The sequence below is a fragment of the Loxodonta africana genome, chromosome 10, assembly GCF_030014295.1.
Source record: "Loxodonta africana isolate mLoxAfr1 chromosome 10, mLoxAfr1.hap2, whole genome shotgun sequence".
Classification (NCBI taxonomy): domain Eukaryota; kingdom Metazoa; phylum Chordata; class Mammalia; order Proboscidea; family Elephantidae; genus Loxodonta; species Loxodonta africana.
Genome location: NC_087351.1, coordinates 79,345,254 through 79,366,053, shown reverse-complemented (window position 1 = coordinate 79,366,053; position 20,800 = coordinate 79,345,254). Strand labels below are relative to the sequence as shown.

Below are 20,800 nucleotides of genomic sequence, written 5' to 3'. Positions count from 1 at the left end.
GAGTCCTAACTAGTCCCTTCACATCGGAGTGCAAATAATGAATAAGGGTGACTGTGTCCTTTGGATCACGGGCAGGACCAGAATCACTAATTTTTCCTTTTGTCTCAGGCTCCACATGGCCAGGCAGGTCATCGTTGCTGATCCTGTATTTAAAATTTGGATATTTTGATCATCATGGATTTTTTTTTGTATTAATTTTGATTTTTTTAAAAAAAAAATATTGCATGAAAATATCGTTTATCTAGATTACTGAAGTTCTTGGCATACCCTTAAATTTTTCCATAATGATGGAAGCTTAGGATCTAGCTTTTTGGGGGGAGGAGGGGTGCATTTTGGGAGAAAAGGGCACCTGCAGACTGTGCCTGCCTCCTTAATGACCTTCCCACTGGAGGAACCCCGGAAACTATGGTCCCTGGATGCCCTTTTAGCCCAGAACTGAAACCATGCCCAAAGCCCACCCTTCAGACAAAGATTAGACAGGACTATAAAACAAAAAATAATACAGCTGAGGAGCGTGTTTCTTAGTTCAATCAGATAAAAGAGACTAAATGGGCAGGAACTGGAACTGGTTGAGCGGACATGGGGAACCCGGGGGTGGAAAGGGGGAGCGTGCTGTCACATTGTGGGGACTGCAACTAATGTCACAAAACAGTATGTGTATGAATTTTTGTATGAGAAATTACCTTGAGCTGTAAACTTTCACATAAAGCACAATTAAAAACAAAACAAAACAAAACAAAAACCTGTGACCTTCCCAAATGGGAACTTTGCTCTGCTCCCACCGGAGCCCAGAATATCCTTCCCAGCCTGGTTTCACACCATCCACTCTCCCACTTCCATTCCCATTGACCTCGGGGATGATTCCAAACCCTTGAAATCCTTTCAGTTCCGTTTAATTCCATAAGTAGTCAAGGCCTATCAGGTGCCAGGCCAACACCTGGTGATGGCATCTAGCGTTCTGACGGCAGGGGGTGGAGGAAGAGAGCAGGTGGGCAGAGAGGTCGGCGGTAAGGGGAGCAGAGCGCAGTGGGGGCACCCGGATGGGCGCGGGGCTGGGGCGTCGGGATGGGTCATTAATGGGTTATCCCACCCAGCCTGAGAGAGCCGGAGCGGGGAAGGCTCCTGAGGAGGCGACAGCAAGGCCGGACTTTAAGAGTCAGCGGAATCCGTACCTGGAGAACTACCACGGGCTTCGGGGCACCTTTGCCGGGAGGATCAAGTCACGAAATCCCAACGTGGTCTAACTTCCTGCCGGGGAGGCCCGGCGACCGCGGGCTCTGGACACGGGCCAGGGAGGCGTCACCGCGGCCGGGTCGGAGCGGCTTCCTGGGCGCAGCCGGCTTGGACGGGCGCGGCCGCCGCGGAGCGCGCGGAGGCGGGAGGCGCGAAGGCCTGGGGACGCGCACCTGGGGGACAGGGCAGCCCCTCCGGCGGCGGCATGGAGGACAGCGAGGGCGGCGTGCTCAAGGAAGGCTTCCTCGTCAAGAGGGTGAGTGCGCGCCCCGCCCGGGCCTCGGTGGACACCGGCTGGAGCCTCACCTCACCTGAGTGGGGTCAGACGCGCGGGATCCGGCGTCCTCCCTTCCCGTTCCTAGCCCGGGTTGGTAGGATCGGGCTGCCTGGGGTCGGCTGGGCGGAGCAGCGTGTCTATGGGGAAAGCGGAGTGCACGGCGATTGAAGGTTGGCATGGAGGCCCAGGTAAGCTTTAGATAGAAAACCGGGGCTGTGGCAGCAGGCAGGAATGAGAACCCCGCTCGGTTAGTGCAGCATAGGGGGAAATGGATATCTTCAGTAAAACAACTTATTAAAATATTATGAATTGTACAGTGTTTAAATAAAAGTTATTAAAGTAACATATGTGAGCTCTGTAGCTTACAGCGCTCTTCCACGTAATTCCTCTTCTCGGTTCTCACAGTAACCCTGTGAGGTAGAAGGGAAGCCTAAGCTGCTTAAACACTGAACTGTGTGAGACTTAAGGGCAGGTTCACGCCCCTCCCCTCAATCCAGCAGGGTCAGTTTTACCACTTATTCCCTTTCACCCAGGGGGAAAACAAAGCTCAGAGAGGTTAAGTAATTTGTTCAGGGTGGCAGAGCCGGAGGGTAGGGGAGCCAGGATTGAACTTCACTCAGGTTGACTCCAAACGTTTTCCCATCCACCCTACAGCCTCCACCGTGGGTATTATTATCGCTGTATTGGAGCTGAGGAAACCGAGGATCAGAAAGACAAAACGGCTTGCCCAGAGCTAGTAAGAGAGCTGGGACTGGAGCCCTGTGTGCTGACTCCCAGTCAGTCCTTCACATCGGCCCACGTGGCCTTTCCCACAGTGAGCAAGAGTCCAGGTGAAAATGCGACACATAGGATAAAAGTAAAAAAGGAATGAAAGAGTAGCTGAGGAAGACAGTTTGATATTTTTGAATTTTTTTTTAATGTTAACATTGATGTTAACACTAAACATTATGCTAATGACAGCACCAAAAGCAAACAAACCAGCCCACTGCTGTCAAGTGGAGTCCGACTCATAGCGACCCTGTAGGACAGAGTAGAACTGCCCCATAGGGTTTCCATGGAGCGCCTGGTGGATTCAAACTGCTGACCTTTTGGTTAGCAGCCGTAGCTCTTAACCACTACACCACCAGGGTTTCACACAAGTACATAAATCTGGGGATATAAAGCAGGGACCAGAGTTTACAGCTTGGGAGGGGTGATGAGGAAGAAGGGGCCCTTCCTCCTACTGCCCTAGCCTGCCAGCCGTATCAGTCCCAACAGCCCTGAATCCCAAGTCACTTTCTTGCTCCACACATAACATACCTACATTGTGTTGTGAGTTATTTGGTATAGGAAGGCAGGTGTGTTGTTTGCTCAAAACTTTGTAAATGGGAGTGGTAGGAGGCTGTTGCCCAGATCAAGGGTCAAACTAGATTCAACCAGCAAGTACCAAACTCCACCCTTGCTGCACACGGCTGTGGTGATAGGCCTGCTTCCTCATGGTGTATGGAAGTGGCTGTGCCTCAGAGAGACAACATGTGGGGAACCTCTGTTGTCTCCCACTTTGCTGCAGCTTGTGAGGTGAGAGGAAGAGTGTGAGGTGGGCAAGGGGTTTTGGTCAGCACTGCTGGTAGTTGGGATGGCTGGGCTCTGGTTAGTGGCGTGTGGAGAAATGGAGTTAACGTGAAGACAAAGCTCTCAGATGGGCCTTTGTGGATGTCTTAGTGTCCTAGGGCTGCTGAACAAAATGCTACAAGCATTTTAGTTATGGAGCTAGAAGCCCGCAATCAAGGTATCAGTAGGGCCATTCTCCCTCCAAAGGCTCTAGGGAAGAATTCATCCCCGCCTCTTCTAGCTTCTGGTGGTTGCCAGCAATCCTTGTTGTTTGTTAGTTTGTGGCAGCAAAACTTCGGTCTCTGTCTCCGTCTTCATATGGCCACCTTCCCTCTGTATCTTTGTCCAAATTTCCCTCTTCACATAATGACACCAGTTGTTAGATCAGGGCCCAACCTACTCCAGTATGACATCATCTAACTTGGTTACGTCTGCAAAGACCCTATTTCCAGGTAAGTTCACATTCACAGGTATCTGGGATTAGGACTTCAACACGCCTTTTTGAGGGACCCAGTGCAAGGCTTCCCCCTTACATGATTCTTCACCACCAGCTCTGCACAGCCAGGGGAGGGCTAAAGGGAAACCAAATTGCTCCTCAGGATATGCTGGGAGAAGGGTCTGAGTTCTCTTTGGGATGGGCCCTGTTCTGAGGGGCTGGGTTAGGAATTACAAGGTGTACAGAAGCAAGGAGAGTCAGCAGGTCTGGCCCCGAAAGCCCACAGAAGGAGCTTGGCCAAAAAATCTGAAGTTCGTTCCAGCCAAACAAAGTGGGGTTTGGAGCCTGTCCCCAAGGCGAGCAGCAGCTGGTCCCTGTGTGCACAGTGAGGGATGTGGCCCCAATGCCCTGGCTACGGGGCCTGCCTACTGATCAATCTAGCTTTTTCCTCTCCCCTCCGCCCCTCTGCCGTCTGGGTGACAAGAGCAGCCCCTCTGTCCAAAGGAGAAGTTTACAGGGCTGTGCCCATGGCATTCCATGCAGTGAGGAGAGTTTTTACAGCCCAGAGGTGGGGCCGGCCCGGAGCTGGAAGCCAGAGTACAGAACAGTCATCACAGGTGAGAGGGAAGGCAGGAGACAGGCAGGGGCATGGCAGATTGGGCTCTTAAATCCTGCCCAGACAAGAAGGAGCAAGGTTCCAGGCTGAGACTCAGGGAGCTCCGCTTTAAGGGTTTTAAAGAGAGTGAGGGTGAAGGAGGCACCGGGTCAGCAGTGGGCACGATCACTTTTCCTTTAAAAAGAGGCAGAGGCACTCTCAGCATTGTTGCCTGGCATGTACACTGGAGCAACACTGTTGGCAAACAGCATTGCAATGTTTACTAGAAGTTGGCCTAGGGATTTTATTTCTAGGACTTCATTCCAAGGAAAGAGTCCCCGGCTGGTACAAAGGTTAATACACTCGGCTGCTAACGGGAAAGTTGGAAGTTTGAGTTCACCCCAAGGGGCCTTGGAAGAAAGGCCTGGATATCTACTTCTGGGAAAAAAATGAGCCATTGAAAACCCTGTGGAATACACAGGAGGTAGCCATGAGTTGGGGCTGACTCGACATCAATTTTTTTTTTTTATTCCAAGGAAATACCATAAAAACTCGATGAACAAAGTGTTATTTACGTAGTGAAAAACTGGAAACTATATATCCCCCTGAATAAACAAATGATTAAATAAATGATTATACTGATGTCAAAAATGTTTGTTTTATTACCCAAAGAGTAAAAAGATTTTTTAAAAATGAATGAAGAAAAAGTATGCATAGAAAAAAGAATAGAAGGAAGCATGAGGAGATGGTAAGAGTTTAACTTCCAATGTTGGACGCAAAGACCCTCTTCCTTTTACTTCTTAGTATTTCTTAAAGTATCTATATTGGACATATATTCATTTTATAATAATAATCACGGTGTACTTTATTGTTTTTAGATAGAATGAACGTGGGCTGGTGGGAAGAATAAAAGATTTGGATTTGAGTACCATCTCTGCTTCTTCGAGGTGATAGGGCTGAGGGAAAGACCTTTCTGTGCCTCAGTTTCCACATCTTTAAAGTTAAAGCATAGAGTAAGTCTTCTGTAAGGGCCCCTCCAACTATAACATTCAGTACCTCTTAAGTCCAGGCCTGGAGTTGCCATCCCTGTTGATGGACCCACTTTCTCCCCTAAACGGACTTTTGGAACCCAAGCCACTCGATGGTCCAGCGAAACCCAGCCAGCTGCCTGCAGATGAGAAGCCTGAAGGCAAAGGAAAAGTGCTTTTCAGCTTATGCTGCTGTTTTTTGGCCTCTGATCCGCTTTGTCTTCTGCCTTTCGATCAGTTGCTTATACTCTCTGAATATCATTTGGCCTACCTGTAGAGCAAGAATAATGACTCTTTCTGTCAGTTTTGTGGATTACTGGCCTCCAGCTGAAATTGCCCCCCACCCCTAATCTAGCCTTTTCCATTCAGTGGTTTGGCCACATGGTGGTCAAAGTGATTTTTTTAACCTAAACGTGTCCCTCTCCTGCTTAAATTCTTCAAAGACTCCCCTCTGGTCACAGGAACTCTGCCACATGGAACGTGAAGTCATTGCCTGCTTGGTCCCCATCACTTCCCCCGTCCCTTCACACAGACCAACCTTTGTACAGTGTGAAAGGGGACTACACAAGGTGTGAATACCAGAAAGCAGGGATCGTTGGAAGCCATCTTGCTTTAAGGCTGGCTATCATATGCCCTGTCCAACCATCTGTGCTGGAGCTTATCACACTGGGTGGGACCGTTGTCTGTCTCCTCCACTGGCTTGGGGCAGAGTCTCGTTCATCTTCGTTTTCCTTTGGCCAGTACAGTGCTTTTTGCGGTAGTATTCAGTCATTGTTTGTTGAATGAATAGATGGATAAATGAATTATTTCCCTCATCATCTTGTCAGGATTTTTGTTTATTTGAAATTAGTTCTTCCATTATTAAAATAATACATATATATTATTAGCCCACTGCTGTTGAGTTGGTTCCGACTCATAACAACCCTATAGGACAGAGTAGAACTGCCTCATGGGGTTTCCAAGGCAGTATATCTTTACAGAAGCAGCCTGCCACATCCTTCTCCCATGGAGTGGCTGGTAGGTGTGAACCACCAGCCTTTTGATTAGCACCCAAGGACTCCTTATATATTTAAAAAAAAAAAAAAAAAAAAAAAGTTCTCAAAGGTATAGAATGAAATTTCCATTCTCCCCTGTACCCAGTCTTACTCCCTAGAGATGACTATTATCATTTCTGAGGTATCCTTCCAGAATTTTTCTAAAAAGTAACTACTACTTTAGGTATTATATAGAGTAATTTACATTATATAAAGTAATGTAAATAGAAGTGCTTTGCCCATGTTACTGTGATTCTTGGTGGTCCAGACCCCTGAGCCTCATCTCAAGGCCTCCACCAGTGGAATTCCTCCACTGCAGCCATGCCAGGCACCATATTGTTAAACATTATTTTCTATAATGTATCCTATATACATTTATATTATATCCTATAATATCCCTACAATATATATTTGCTCAATACATAAAAACTTTTTCATATTTTAGATGATTTACTTAACATAGACCCCTGGAAGTGGGATTATTGGGTCAAAGGATATGAATATTTATATGAGGGTCACCAGCTTCTTATTCTACCTACATAGCAAGTCCTTTCTCATCAGCCTTTCTTCTCCTTTGATATCAGTCAGGATTCTTAGTTGCTCATAATGTATTCTACTCTAGCAAGTTTATGCAGAAGGGATTTCATGGAGAGCATTAAACATTAAATGACTTGGGAGGGCCAGAAAACCAGGCTCGGATTGCTATACAGCCAGACAAAAACACCCAAAGCCACTACCAGACTGTTTAGTGGAAACAGCACTGCCAACACTGTTGGCCACTTGTCCCTGATAACTCTAGAGATGGGTGCCAGAAGAACCTGTCTTCCACCACTGTCCTTGCCAAAAATTCGTATTTCCCCACGTTTGCCCGTTGCCCCTGAAGCTCACTTCCAATTGGCAGAAACTCAGTCACCTGCCTGCTCTCAAAGTGCAAGGGATTCTGGGAAACATAACATTCCATCCAGGAAAGTAGACTGCAAGGGATTTGGAATGGCTATTGAGTGAACCAAGGAGCCCTGGTGGCGTGGTGTTTAAGCACTCTGCTGTTAACTGAAAGGGCAGTGGTTCTAACCCACCAACTGCTCTTCAGGAGAAAAATATGGCAGTTGGCTTCTGTAAAGGTTACAGCCTTGGAAACCCTATGGACAGTTCTCCTCTGTCCTGTAGTGTTACTATGAGTCAGAATTAACTTGAAGGCAACGGGTATTGAGGGAACCGATTTATAATATTTACATATTTTATAATATTTACATCATCTGTTGGTTAACAGCCTGCTTCCTCCTTTCCCCGTTTTCAGGTTTAAGGTTCTTTTGCCCTCTCCCCTCTCACCTCACACTACCTCAAGCCACCTTCTCTCTGCACCAGCCACAGCCTTGTGTGCCAGAGATTTTCTGCCTTGAATTCTTCAGCTCCCAAGCACCCCAGGCCAGCCCAGTGAGCTCACAGCAGGACCCCTTCAGAGCGGTGTCATGGAGTCAGGGCCATATGGAGAGCAGTAGAGAAACCCAGTAGCTGAAAACTCAGATTCAAATCCTTTTTGTTTCTTTAAACGTCTCTGCCTGTGACAGGGAAAATTGTCAACCCTGACATTACATGTAGACTAAGCAACTGAGAAAGTGAGGGGAGCAAAAATCTAATATTGAATTTGACCGCATGTCATTTCATGTGAACAGCTTGATCATCATGTAGAGTAGTAACAGACGTATTCATAAACTCTTTGTCAGATTAACTTTGTTGTAAAATTTACATAGTTGCCACAGTAAATGCTGTATATGCACAGGGCAGAGCTCACAAAGCCCACCTTTGTGCACAAATAGCTGTGGTGCAGATGAGTCCTTCTTTATGTTTGGTTCTCTAACAGCTCTCAGTACTTGCTGAGCACAGAATAGAATCACAGCATCATAGACATGTGAACTGGAAGGGGCTTTGCTATTAATAAATATCAGGTAAGGAGATGAACAAATTAGGAAAAGAGTCTTTGATTCAGATAAAGTACTTGGAGTCCCTAGGTGGTGCAATGGTTAGCACACTTGGCTGCTAACTGAAAGGTTGGAGGTTTGAGTCCACCCAGAGGCACCTTGGAAGAAATGCCTGGTGATCTACTTCCACAAAACCAGCCACTGAAAACCCAACTGAGCACAGTTCTGCTCTGACCCACAGGGGTTGCCATGAGTCAGAATCCACTCCATGGCAACTGATTCAGCTGATTACAGCTTTCTTGGTTAGAAGCTAGCCCTAAGTTGGGCTCTGCTCTGGGAATTATGCCCAGAAGTTGCTTACATGAGTGAGTACCAAACTCATTTCTTTCTGGTCCCTCAGCAGACATTTCGCCATCCATTGGTCTGTTCTAGAAACATGCCCTCTGCCTCTGCCTGACTGTCCTGCCTGTTGGCTCTGACCCGCCTGAGAGCCACACCTGCCCTGGCTTTTTGACCTGTCCTACCTGGCTAGATAAGACCGTTAGGTCCTTAGCACTGGTAGACTGTTTGTGGCTTAACTTCAAAAATCGCCCTCATCCTTTTAACTAGTAAATATGCTTTATAGGACTCTATCAGAGGAAAAAATCAGAGATGCAGATCAAAATGTATATGCAAAGATATTCATTAAAAAGTTGTTTATAATAGTGAAAAATGGAAATAACCTCAGTTATAAACAAAAGGGATTGGCAAGTAAATTATGCATCCATATGGTAGTCATTTAAAAAGATGTTTTAAAGACATTTAATGGTATGAGAAGATGCTCAGCAAAACGAAACAAACCCTGAAACTAAAGCTATATATAGCATGGTCTTGATTTTAAAAACAAACAAACCTAGAAAGAAAAAACTAAAAGGGAAAAAAGACTGGAAAGAAATACAAAACGTTAACAATAACTGTCGCCAGTGGTAGAATTACATGTGGGTGATTTTTCTCTTCTTTATATTTTGCAAGGAGTCCTGGTGGTGCACTGGTTATGTGCTGGGCTGCTAACTGAAAGGTTGGTGATTCGAACCCACCAGCTGCTCCATGGGAGAAAGGTGGCAGTCTGCTTCCTTAAAGATTACAGCCTGGGAAACACCATGGGGTAGTTTTACTGTGCTCTATAAGGTCACTGGAAACCCTGGTGGTATAGTGGTTAAGACCTACGGCTGCTCACCAAAAGGTCGGCAGTTTGGATCCATCAGGTGCTACTTGGAAACTTTATGGGGCAGTTCTACTCTGTCCTATAGGGTCGCTATGCATCAGAATCAACTTGACAGCAATGGGTTTTATAAGGTCACAATGAGTTGGAATTGGCCACAGGTTAGGTTTTTTATATTTTGTAGTTTCTTTCAAGATTTATAACCATGAAAAGGCCAAATGGAAACTAGAAGGTCAAGTCCAAAGATATCTGCTACGCACTCAAAAGGGATGACAAGGGACCTGGTCAAAAGTAAGACATTCTTCCTGGTTGGAGAGTTGTCTCCGTGGCAGTCTGGTTCCTTATGCCATGGGGGCCCTCTCCCTGAGTAAGATATCTTCTCTTGACAGTTCACCTGTAACAGGGCACTTTGACTTCCTGTCTGTCTGCAGGGTCACATTGTCCACAACTGGAAGGTGCGATGGTTCATCCTCCGGCAGAACATGCTGCTATACTACAAGCTTGAGGGGGGCCGGAGAGTGACCCCTCCCAAGGGCCGCATCCTCCTGGATGGCTGTACCATCATCTGCCCCTGCCTGGAGTATGAAAACCGGCCTGTAAGTGAGAGCCCTATTTCTCAGCTTCTCCCTGCCTCAGACCCTTCTCACCTCTGGCCTCTCTTGTGAAGGTGGTGTGGGTAAGGGCAAGAGCTCAGAGTTATAACCGGAAAACCTGGATCCAAATCCTGGCTCCACCACTAACCAGGTATGTGACCTTGGGCAAGTGGTTGAACCTCTCTGAGCCTTAGTTCCTCGTCCATACAATGGTATAAAATAACTATACCTATCTCGCATTGTTGTTGTTTTTTGATGAGGATCATTAGGGTATACCCCATTGCCATTGAGTTGATTCTAACTCATAGCAACCCTATAGGACAGGGTAGAACTGCCCCATAGGGTTTCCAAGGAGCAGCTGGTGGATTCGAACTTTTAGCTAGCAGCCGAGCTCTTAACCATTGTGCCACCAGGGCTCCATCATTAGGGTGGTGATTCATTAAGACACTCTGTAGACTAGGAGGCCCAACACAAAAGTAATTATTGGTATCTTGGGATTTGGCATGATGACTTTCACCCCCTGAGGTATGTGGGTTCCAGAAATCAGGGGTAGCTCAACCCTACCATCAGAAAAGTAACTGAATTGATCAATAATTTGTTGAGGGCCCATTATGTGCCAAGAAATTTGCTAGGCATGGAGGACTCACAGATGACAATGGTAAGATCATTTCTTCTCATGGAGCTGATGATCTTGTGAGGAAAGCAAGTTGTTAATTGAAAAACAATGAGAGTTCCAAACACGGTACAAACATTGTTAGTGCAGAGAACGTTCTATTCCTGAAGAGGAGGAGGATTTCTTTAGTGGCTGGCTGGGCTAGGTTTGCCTTTGAGAGGAAGAGAGATTTGGGTAAGAATCTGAGAGAGGAGGGAGCAGGCGTTCCCAGCAGGTGAAACATCTTAAGTATAAGTGAGGAGAGGAGCATGTGTGGAGAGAGATGAGGCTGAATTCTGGGGATAAGGACCTCCAGTGTGGCAAAGGGGAACATTTCATAAAGGAGTAGTGGGAAACTGATGGCGAGCCATTGAAGGGTTTTGAGTGAGAGAATGGGCTGATGAAAACTCCCTCAGGAAGACTGACATGAGGAACTAAGGCTCAGTTCCTAATAAGATTGATTACTGGTCCACAAAGAAAGGGCCTTGCCATTTTCTGGGCTACACAGCCTCCTAGATTCTGTGCGGTCCCGTGGTTTTTGCTGCCCGGGATCCTTCCACCTGCTCTGTCCCTGGAGTGCTGGTTTGACTGGCTGTCTCTTCCCACAGCTGCTCATTAAGCTGAAGACTCAAACATCTGCGGAATACTTCCTGGAGGCCTGTTCTCGAGAGGAGAGGGATGCCTGGGCCTTTGAGATAACAGGGGCTATTCATGCCGGGCAGCCAGGGAAGGTTCAGCAACTCCACATACTGAAAAATTCCTTCAAGCTTCCCCCTCACATCAGCCTGCAGTGAGTGCCCCACCTGCTCCCACCCTTTGAGCTTTCTGGCTTTGCTGCAGCCTCTTCTATCTGTGGGGAGGGACAGGCCCTTCTTGGGGTCCCTGTTGGAGCTGTGCAGGCCTGACAGGCACCCCTATTGTGCTTCAAGGTCTTCAGCTGCAACCCATTTATATTGTTTTCTCTGCCTGGCATGGCCCTACCCACCCACCTATGCAACCTCTCGGGGCCTCTGCTGTCTGTGCCCACTTCAGTGACCTGACACCTCCCTTTAGTTTCAGCCACAGTGCTCAGGGCTGTGCCGCAGCTCCCAGGAATCCTTTCCAGCTGAGTCATTCGTCTTGTTTGCAGCCTGGTGCAAGAATGATGTGTTCTGGTAGCCATTGCCTTCTTGCTGTAGGGGCTACTTCAGTCATTCATCCAAGAAGCACTTACTGAGTGCCTACTACATGCCATGCACTGTGCTAGATGCTCAGGCAATGCAAATAGGAATAAACAAGGTCTCATCTCAGGGGCCTTCCAGCCTAAGCACATAAATGCCCATTGCCATTGAGTCGATTCTGATTCATAGCGACCCTACAGGACAGAGTAGAACTGCCCCATAGGGTTTTCATGGAGCAGCTGGTGGATTTGAACAGCTGACTTTTTGGTTAGCAGCCAAGATCTTAACCACTGTACCACCAGGGCTCCAAGCACATAAACAGGAAATGAGAAAAGATTTTCTGTTGGCAGCAGTCATTGTCCCATGGAATAGAAGGAAAGCAGGTCAGTGGTGGAGGCGATATTATAAGGGGAGAATGGATGGAAGGAGTTCCCGTCAACAGTCCATCTGCAGAAACAGTCACTGACCACCCAGGCAGCAGAAGTGGAATACTGACTTAGTCATCTAGTGCTGCTATAACAGAAATTCCACAAGTGGATGGCTTTACTAAAGAGAAATTTATTTTCTCACAGTCTAGTAGACTAGAAGTCCAAATTCAGGGCATCAGCTCCAGGGGAAGGCTTTCTCTCTGTCGGCTCTGGAGGAAGGTTCTTCTCATCAATTTTTCCCTGGACTAGGAACCTCTCCACAGAGGAATCCTGGGTCCAAAGGACGTGCTCTGCTCCCAGCACTGGTTTCCAGGTGCCACAAGGCCCCCATGTCTCTGCTTGCCTCTCTCCTCCACATCTCAGAAGAGATTGACTGAAGACACTATCTAATCTTGTAGATCTCGTCAATATAACTGCCACTAATCCACCTCATTACATCATAGTGATACAATTTACAACACACAGGGAAATCGCATCAGATGACAAAATGGTAGACAATCACATAATGCTGGGAATCATGACCCTAGCCAAGTTGACAGATATTTTGGGGGGACACAATTCAATCCACAAGAGATACTCGTCAAAGACGTGATATGATGCTCACCAAAGACTCCCAGTGAGGCATTGGAATTTTGATTGTGCACCCTCTGTGCGCCTAGGGCCTTGCTAAACCACGGTGAGCTTGGGAAGGAGCGAAAAATAGAGTGGGGAGGTGGGTGGAGCCTGGTGGTGGATGACTTTTAGAATTAGCTGGAGGAGCTTAGACTTATTGCAGTAGATCACAGAGAAGCATTGTGGGTTCCTGCACATGCTTAATTTGAAGCTTAACGTCTTAGCACTTTAGTCTTATTACAGCAGTAATACCTGTTTAGTCTAGAAATATTAGAACATTTAGATGAGCAAAAAAGAGAAAAGCAATCTCCTAAATCCTACCTCTCAAATTCTGGAGTGTAACCGAATGCACCTCTTTCTTTGTGGTGTGTATCACACCATTTGCCACTTGCTTTACACACTTAGTGGTGACTCTTGGACACTCCCTCATACCTGTCAGTGTGATAAGGGCCCCCTCACCTTTCCTTCCTTCCGTGCAGTCGTATTGTGGACAAGATGCGTGACAGCAGCAGTGGGATCCGGCCGAGCCCCAACATGGAGCAGGGAAGCACCTACAAAAAGACCTTCATAGGTGAGCCCACTCCTCTCAGGGTGGGGGCAGGGCAGTGGACCCGGGGACATGGTGCTGTTATGACCCACCAACCTGCCTGAGATGGCATTGGCTGTGGCCACAGCTCTGGGCAGCAGGTATGGCCTTCAGGCTGCTTTTGGGTAGAGCCCAAAGGCTACCCATGAGGTCAATGTCATTGAAGTCACAGCTAAGCAACGCAAGGAGTCCAGGCTGTAGCCTCTTGTCTGACTGGCGCTGCCCGTTCCCTGATGCAGGCTCCTCCCTGGTAGACTGGCTCATCTCTAACAGCTTCGCGGCCAGCCGTCTGGAGGCAGTGACCCTGGCCTCCATGCTCCTGGAAGAGAACTTCCTCAGGCCCGTAGGCACCCGTAGCATGGGAGCCATTCGCTCTGGGGATCTGGCCGAGCAGTTCCTGGACGACTCCACAGCCCTGTACACTTTTGTAAGTTGGGGGGGGATTCCTCCCACCACCACAGCAGACAGCAGAAGAGGCAACACAGCAGGGGCCGGGGGGCTCACTGTTACGAGTGAGAGGCTGTCTTAGTTATCTAGTGCTGCTATAACAGAAATACCACAAGTGGGTGGCTTTAACCAATGGAAATCAATTTTCTCACAGGAGGCTAGAAGTTTAAATTCAGGGTACCGGCTCTAGTGGAAGGCTTTCTCTCTCTGTTGGCTCTGGAGGAAGGTCCTTGTCTCTTTCAGTTTCTGTTTCCTGGTCCTTGGAGATCTCCATGTGGCTTGGCACCTATCTTCCCCCATCTCTGCTTTCTTGCTATGCCTTATTTGCTCTTTTTATATCTCAAAGATGATTGCCTTAAAACACACCCTACACTGATATGGCCTCTTAACATAGCAAAGAAAATCCATTTCCAAATGGGATAATAACCACAGGTATAGGGGTTAGGATTTACAACATGTATTTTGGGGGGACACAATTCAATCCATGGCAGAGGCCTAGGGGTTGGGGCACAGCATCATCCTGAGGTGGAGTAGAGTGTCTGTATTGAGTGATTTCATTTCCCCTGCACTAACCCCAGATCTTGGGCCTGGGTCTTCTGTAACAGAGTACTTGCTCTCTCATTCCCACTAGGCTGAGAGCTACAAGAAGAAGATAAGCCCCAAGGAAGAAATCAGCCTCAGCACTATGGACTTAAGTGGCACAGTGATAAAACAAGGCTATCTGGCCAAGCAGGTACAGCTGCCCTTTGAGCTGGGAGGAGGAGGACAACAACCCCCAAACTTGGGAAGGTGGGGAGGGGCTTGGGAGGACTCCACAGGGAGGGCAGAGCCCAGGTTTCCTATAGCGCGCAGATTACCTGCCAGCAGGATCTGCTGAGGCAGGAGCCCAGCGCCAGCCACAGGGAGCAAGTCGAGAACATGCACATCCGCACACTCACATCACATGCTCACCAGCCACCAGGACTGTCCAGGAAAAGATGTACGTGCAAGCAGTGATCACATTAGCAACAACTTCTACATCACTGCCCAGTTTCAAGTATTTGACTTGAAGGACATTGCCAACTGGTTGATGTTTTACACCTGCTGGCCTTCTACTCCCTGAGGCTTCCTGGTGTCTCTGCCTTCCTTTGTGGAACTCTGACCACCACCTTGACACACTTTCTGAACTGAAGGAGAAATAATGATTTTCTCCACTTGCTTCAGTAGACTTAAGACCCAATTCTGCATTATAAGCTCAATGCTTAAAAACTGACCAGGGCCACCCCTCCTAGACCTCATTTGGGAAAGCAGCCATGTTAAGTGGGAGGCACACCTTGTCACAGTCACACCTGCAGCATTTGCACGTGTGCCTAAGGTGGTACAAGCAGTGTACGATTGGCTGCTAACCCAAAGGTTGGTGGTTTGAACCCACCCAGCAGCCTCACAAAAGAAAGGCCTGGCAAACTGCTTCCTTAAAGATTACAGCCAAGAAAACCCTATGGAGCAGTTCACTCTGTAACACACGGGGTCGCCACAAGTCGGGGGTCAACATGACGGCGGCTAACAACAATAACATGAGCACCATCACTGTGTCCGGGCACATGAATGTGCAAGCAGACCTTTTGCACACCCTGGTGTTTGTGCACACATTATGTGCTGTGTGAATGTGTGCATCTGTACAACAGATATGGACACAGCACAACGCCCTTCCCATTCCTAGTCTGAGCACGTGCTTAGCAGTCACCTGCTTCTTGATATCAGGATCCCCATCTGCTCTTAGTTACCATCCACACAGCTGCCTGTCTATCCCCAGGGTCCAGCTTCTCCTGGCCTGATGGGAATCCTAATGAGGGAGGCAGTGGGACACCTGGAGGAGTATGAGGAGGCCATGGGAGAGATTGAGGGTGTTCCAGATTGAAGGGCTAAAGAAGGTTTGTGGCCTAGGGAGTGAAGCCAGTCACACACACACCAAGCACACACACACACACGTTAATATCTTTTTATGCCTTTACATTTTAACATATAGTGTTTATTGTTGTCATTCTTTATGAGATGGTCAAGTTAAGATGGTTTTATTGCATATGTGTATGCATGTGTATAAGTGCAGCTGTAGGTTTGTTTTTGAACTAAGTTAACCCTTATAAGGCTGGTGCCCTTGAGGTCAAGTTTGCATGTGAGCTCCCAGTCCAATTGATGCCTCCGGCCTCCTGTCCTCCTTATGCTCTGAGCTTCGTCTGGGAAATGCTCCCCCACCTCCTTTCCTTCAGTGCTGACTCTACTTGCTCCTTGGTGTCTACTAAATGTGACAGTATTTTTGCAAACATGTCCCTGAGCAGGGGATGCCGTCAGGGAAGTCTGTATCATGGAATTGCAATCCTTGGGCTTCCTGCAGACTGTTTTTAGGATGAAGGAGCCCTAGTGGTGCAGTGCTTAAGCACTAGGCTGCTAACTGAAAGTTCTGCTGGTTGAACTCACCAGCTGCTCCGCAGGAGAAAGATGTGGCAGTCTGCTTCCGTAAAGATTACAGCCTTGGAAACCCTGTGAGGCAGTTCTACTTTGTCCTATAGGGTTGCTCAACGGCACCCAACAGCTTTTAGAATGTAGTCCTGCTGGAGCAGGCTGGCTTGAAGGAGGTTTGGCATTAGACGCATGGAAATAAGAGAGGAAGGGATTTCAGGCTGTCACCAATGAGCCTTGAACCCTTTCTTTGCCTCAGGGGCACAAGAGGAAAAACTGGAAGGTGCGGCGCTTTGTTCTGAGGAGGGACCCAGCTTTCCTGCATTACTACGACCCTTCCAAGGTGAGTGTGCCGCTGCATGTGCTCTGGGTACCTGTGTTGTGATGCTTCCAGACACTTCTCTCCCTGCACAGCAGGCAACTGGTTGGACTTCCTTCCTTTCTCTCAGGGCCCGCTGTAACTCCCCTGCACTGTGCCTTTTCCTCCGCAATCCAAGCTACTCATAACAAGATCAACTCTTTTCTGTCATCACACAGTTGCCTGCTCAGTGGTTTCTCTATGCCCTTTTCTGTACTTCTTGTGGGAGGGGATCTTCATTATTTTGAGCGGAAAAGCCTCTTTTAGTTTCTCCAAAGAGTGAGGTGGGCTGATAACGAGACTTTTAGCTGGCGCTTCCCAGCCTCTTCACCCTATTCTATCCAACCAAAATCAAAAACCAAACCTGTTGCTGTGAAGTCAATTCTGACTCATAGCGACCCTATAGGACAGAGTAGAATTGCCCCATAGAGTTTCCAAGAGCAGCTGGTGGATTCGAACTGTTGACCTTTTGGTGAGCAGCCGAGCTCTTAACCAAAGATCCCATTAATTCTGCCCCCTCAACCTTTTGTCCTCACCTTTGTTTTGAAAAATTTCTTTTACCTTATAATATTTAAGCTATAACTTATTAATTTTCTTGGTTAAAAAATAATAACCAAAGAGTTTTTATTCTGAGTTTCAGAGAATAAATATCACCACATGCTGAGGTAATCTAATTACAGTCAAAAGGAAAGAAAAACACCCTTTTAGTCAAGCTGTTCAGGCTTGTCTTGGTGGATATATAATTTTCATTAGTTCTTTGAAGTAGTGAAAATAGTGTGCAGACCCTCCCTACTGGCTTCAGCCAGGACCCTGCACCTGGGTGGGGGAAGGATTGTGAAGGAGCACAGCAGGCGGCCGTTTGAGCCCCTGCCTGACCTGCCAGACCACAGGGAGGGCCAAGGGCCTGGAGGGGCGTGGCAGGAGAGGCTTCCTGAAGGGTCAGCCACCTGGTCCTCCACTGGCTGACCTCTGCCCGGGTTGGGTTGTGGTGGCCTGGCTACAGGATAGAGTTCAAATTCCTTTGTGGCCACCTTAAGCACTTTTGGAAGTAAGGCAAATAAATAAGCTCTCTAGCTTTGCTTTTAATTCTCGCCACAGTCTAGCCCAAACTTTCTTTGTGCTCTTGATGACTCTACTGCCTCAGCCTGGTCTCCGTCCTGAAGACTTCACATGCTTGGTTTGCTCCCTGGCTTTGCCCTCACTATTCCTCTCACTTGCCCTGAGTGCCCTACTCCTGCCCCCAGGATCTGCTTACCTCTCAAAGCCCAGTTCAAGTCCCAAAATCCTCTGCCGAGGCCGCCCTAGAGCCTCCCAGGTTGTGGTGGGTGTCGTCTTCGATTATTCCTTAAGTGCATTATGTTCTGCCCTACCTAGTGCTGGGCCTGTAAGGAGCCCTCGTGGTGCAATGGTTAAGTGCTCGGCTGCTAACTGAAAGGTCTGTGGTTCAAGCCCACCAGCCGCCCCTCAGGAGAAAGATGTGGCAGTCTGCTTCTGTAAGAATTATAGCCCAGGGAACCTTATGGGGCAGCTGTACTCTGTGCTATAGGGTCGCTATGAGTTGGAATAGACTCCAAGACACATAATAGCAGTGCCAGGCTCACCACGCAGCACGAAACCCAAACCAAACCCACTGCCATCTAGTTGATTCCAACTCATAGCGACACTATAGCAGAGTAGAACTGCCCCATAGAGTTTCCAAGGCACGCCTGGTGGATTTGAACTGCCTATCTCATGGTTAGGAGCCGTAGCACTTAACCACTACGCCACCAGGGTTTCCATGCAGCACGAAGATGACTGATTAATTGAAGGGCTCCTGCAGCCTTCAGCACTGTTTGATGCCTGGTATGTACAATTGCTCTGAGTCACCCCAGAGAAAATATACACCCGAATTTTGTTTCAGAGACGTATAAACAGCATCCAGTGTACAGGAATGCCTCTCAGTTTTCCAGAAATGGTCACTACAGATATGTCTTTTTCCGACCAGTGGATGAGATGCACACAGGGCTGAGGACTCTGGCGTGTGGTTCTCCTGATAGTACTGGACCAGAGGCTCTGTTTGCAGCCTCTTCAGGAATGAAAAGCAGATGGGCTTTGAGCCTGTCTGACTTGGTAACGGCAGCATTATGAGCACTGCTGCTGCTGACCATGAAATAACTTAACTTCCTTACTGGTGCATATAGCTTGGCCACGTGAAGTCCAAGTTCAGCTGGCCTGACTTAGGGTGGTTAGAGGGGAGAGTGCAACTCTTTCCTTTTGTGTATTCACAAAATTCCTAATTAGATGTCTGCTCCTCTGCAGGAAGACAACAAACCAGTCGGTGGGTTTTCTCTTCGTGGTTCACTCGTGTCTGCTCTGGAGGATAATGGCGTTCCCACTGGTAAGGTGCAACTTCTGCCCCGGCCTGAAGATCTAGGGGGCCTCCCTCCTTCACTCTCATTAATGCTTCAGTAGCAAAGGGCTGAGCTTTGGGAGCTGAGTAGGACTTGCTCAGTAAGGCAATGAAAGGTGTGAGTTTTGAAACCAGTTTCAGAATTAGAGAAAAAGGTATGTCTTTAATATTCTTTCCCCTCAGTTTCTGAACTTGCTGGCTTATAAGCTCCACCCAGGAACAACAGCAAAGGTTTACACAGCACTTTAGGGTTTACAACACAGTTTAATACTATTATCTCACCTAATTTTATAAGAGCCAGCTAAGGTAGGCAGATGGTATCATCCCTGTTTTATGGATGTGGAAATTGACATTCAAGGAAGTTAAACAATTTGAAGTCAAACCTGATAGCTTCCTGCCTCCAAGTTGGCACAATTGTGCCCTACTTTGTTCAGGAAATACTAGGATCTTCATGTGTTGAAAAGATGACACTCATCTCTACTGCTTTTAATGTGAACATATTGGACTCTTTTACGTGAATGGATGATTGTAGATCTATGGCTGGCAAGACAAAAGGGCTTCCAAGCAATGTTCAGGCACACCATTGGTGGGCCTTAAGGCTTGGGTGAGGGAGGGGGAATGGGAGGGAGGAAAAAAGGAAAGCATGCATCTGGTGGGGATTCCCTAACCGTATAATTTGTATTTACGAAATACTTCACTATGCATGTGTGTGTGTGTGTGTGTGTGTGTGTGAAGCTAAAAGCAGACATGAATATTCACTCACTGATTTTTTTCTGCCTAGGAGTTAAAGGGAATGTCCAGGGAAATCTCTTCAAAGTGATTACTAAGGATGACACACACTATTACATTCAGGCCAGCAGCAAGGCTGAGCGAGCTGAGTGGATTGAAGCTATCAAACAGCTAACGTGAATTCGGCTGGAGTCTGAGGGAACAGGACCTGGATGCCTCCCTGCTACCAGAGGATACATACAGGGTTTCTTGGAGAATGGGAGTGTGTTAGGACTTCTGACAAAAAGTTTAACAAGCAGTTAACTTCTTTGTCCATTTTGGAGTGAGACTGGGGAGTGCCTCAGTTACAAACAGCAGTGGTGCCATTTCCTTCTGCATTTTCATGTTATCAACCTGGAAAGGCTACAACAGCCACTGGCATCAGCATCTTCACTTGCCAACCACCACAGGCAGGCCTCTCCTTGGGCACCAAAGTAAGTTCCCCTTGTTGTAACAGTAACACTGGACATGTTGCAACACTGACTAGAATTCTAGTCTCGTGGCAGCTCTCTGAAATGACATCTAAAACAACTCTTTCTTTGGAATTAATAAAAATAATAAAAAGTGACATTTGTTTCCGGCTACTACTGCAATCCCAACAAAAGTTTTATAGTGTTCAAAGGTGTCTCACGCTTGAGGCTGATTATGCAAACATCTCAAGTGACTGCCATCACCAAGACAAACTTCATTTAAAAACGGGAGTGGTGGCAGAACTTTAGTTGAACATTTATAGTTTTGCTCTGAAAATAAGCCTGTACAAGTACTATACATTGCAGAAAAGAAGTCACAGAGTAGGTTGGAGTGACTAGTTACACACACACACACACACACACACACACACAGAGTTACTTTTCAATGAAAAATGGATGCTCAAAAGAGATGCATAATAGGAGCAGGAGCTGTGAAATTTAGATGAAGGGACAGAAGGATGTAAATGGGAAAGAATTAAATCAAGGCAAGAAATTTTGGTTTTAAAATGAACATTAACTGAAAAAATAGGTATTAAGAAATTTCACCAGTTGGGAGGTAAATCTGAAGTAGTGAAAAGTCTGTATCAT

At 47.3% G+C, this 20,800-nt stretch overlaps 1 protein-coding gene across 1 annotated transcript; it reads left to right on the top strand.

Moving 5' to 3' along the window:
• Window positions 1-1,040: 1,040 nt before the first annotated feature.
• On the top strand, window positions 1,041-20,345 carry PLEK2 (pleckstrin 2). The gene is made up of 11 exons (XM_023546636.2): window positions 1,041-1,238; window positions 1,337-1,489; window positions 1,609-1,698; window positions 9,745-9,909; window positions 11,167-11,348; window positions 13,238-13,329; window positions 13,584-13,771; window positions 14,423-14,524; window positions 16,487-16,570; window positions 18,884-18,962; window positions 19,756-20,345. The coding sequence occupies exons 1-11, from the start codon at window positions 1,041-1,043 to the stop codon at window positions 19,881-19,883; spliced, it is 1,461 nt and encodes a 486-aa protein (XP_023402404.1). The 3' UTR covers window positions 19,884-20,345.
• Window positions 20,346-20,800: the final 455 nt, after the last annotated feature.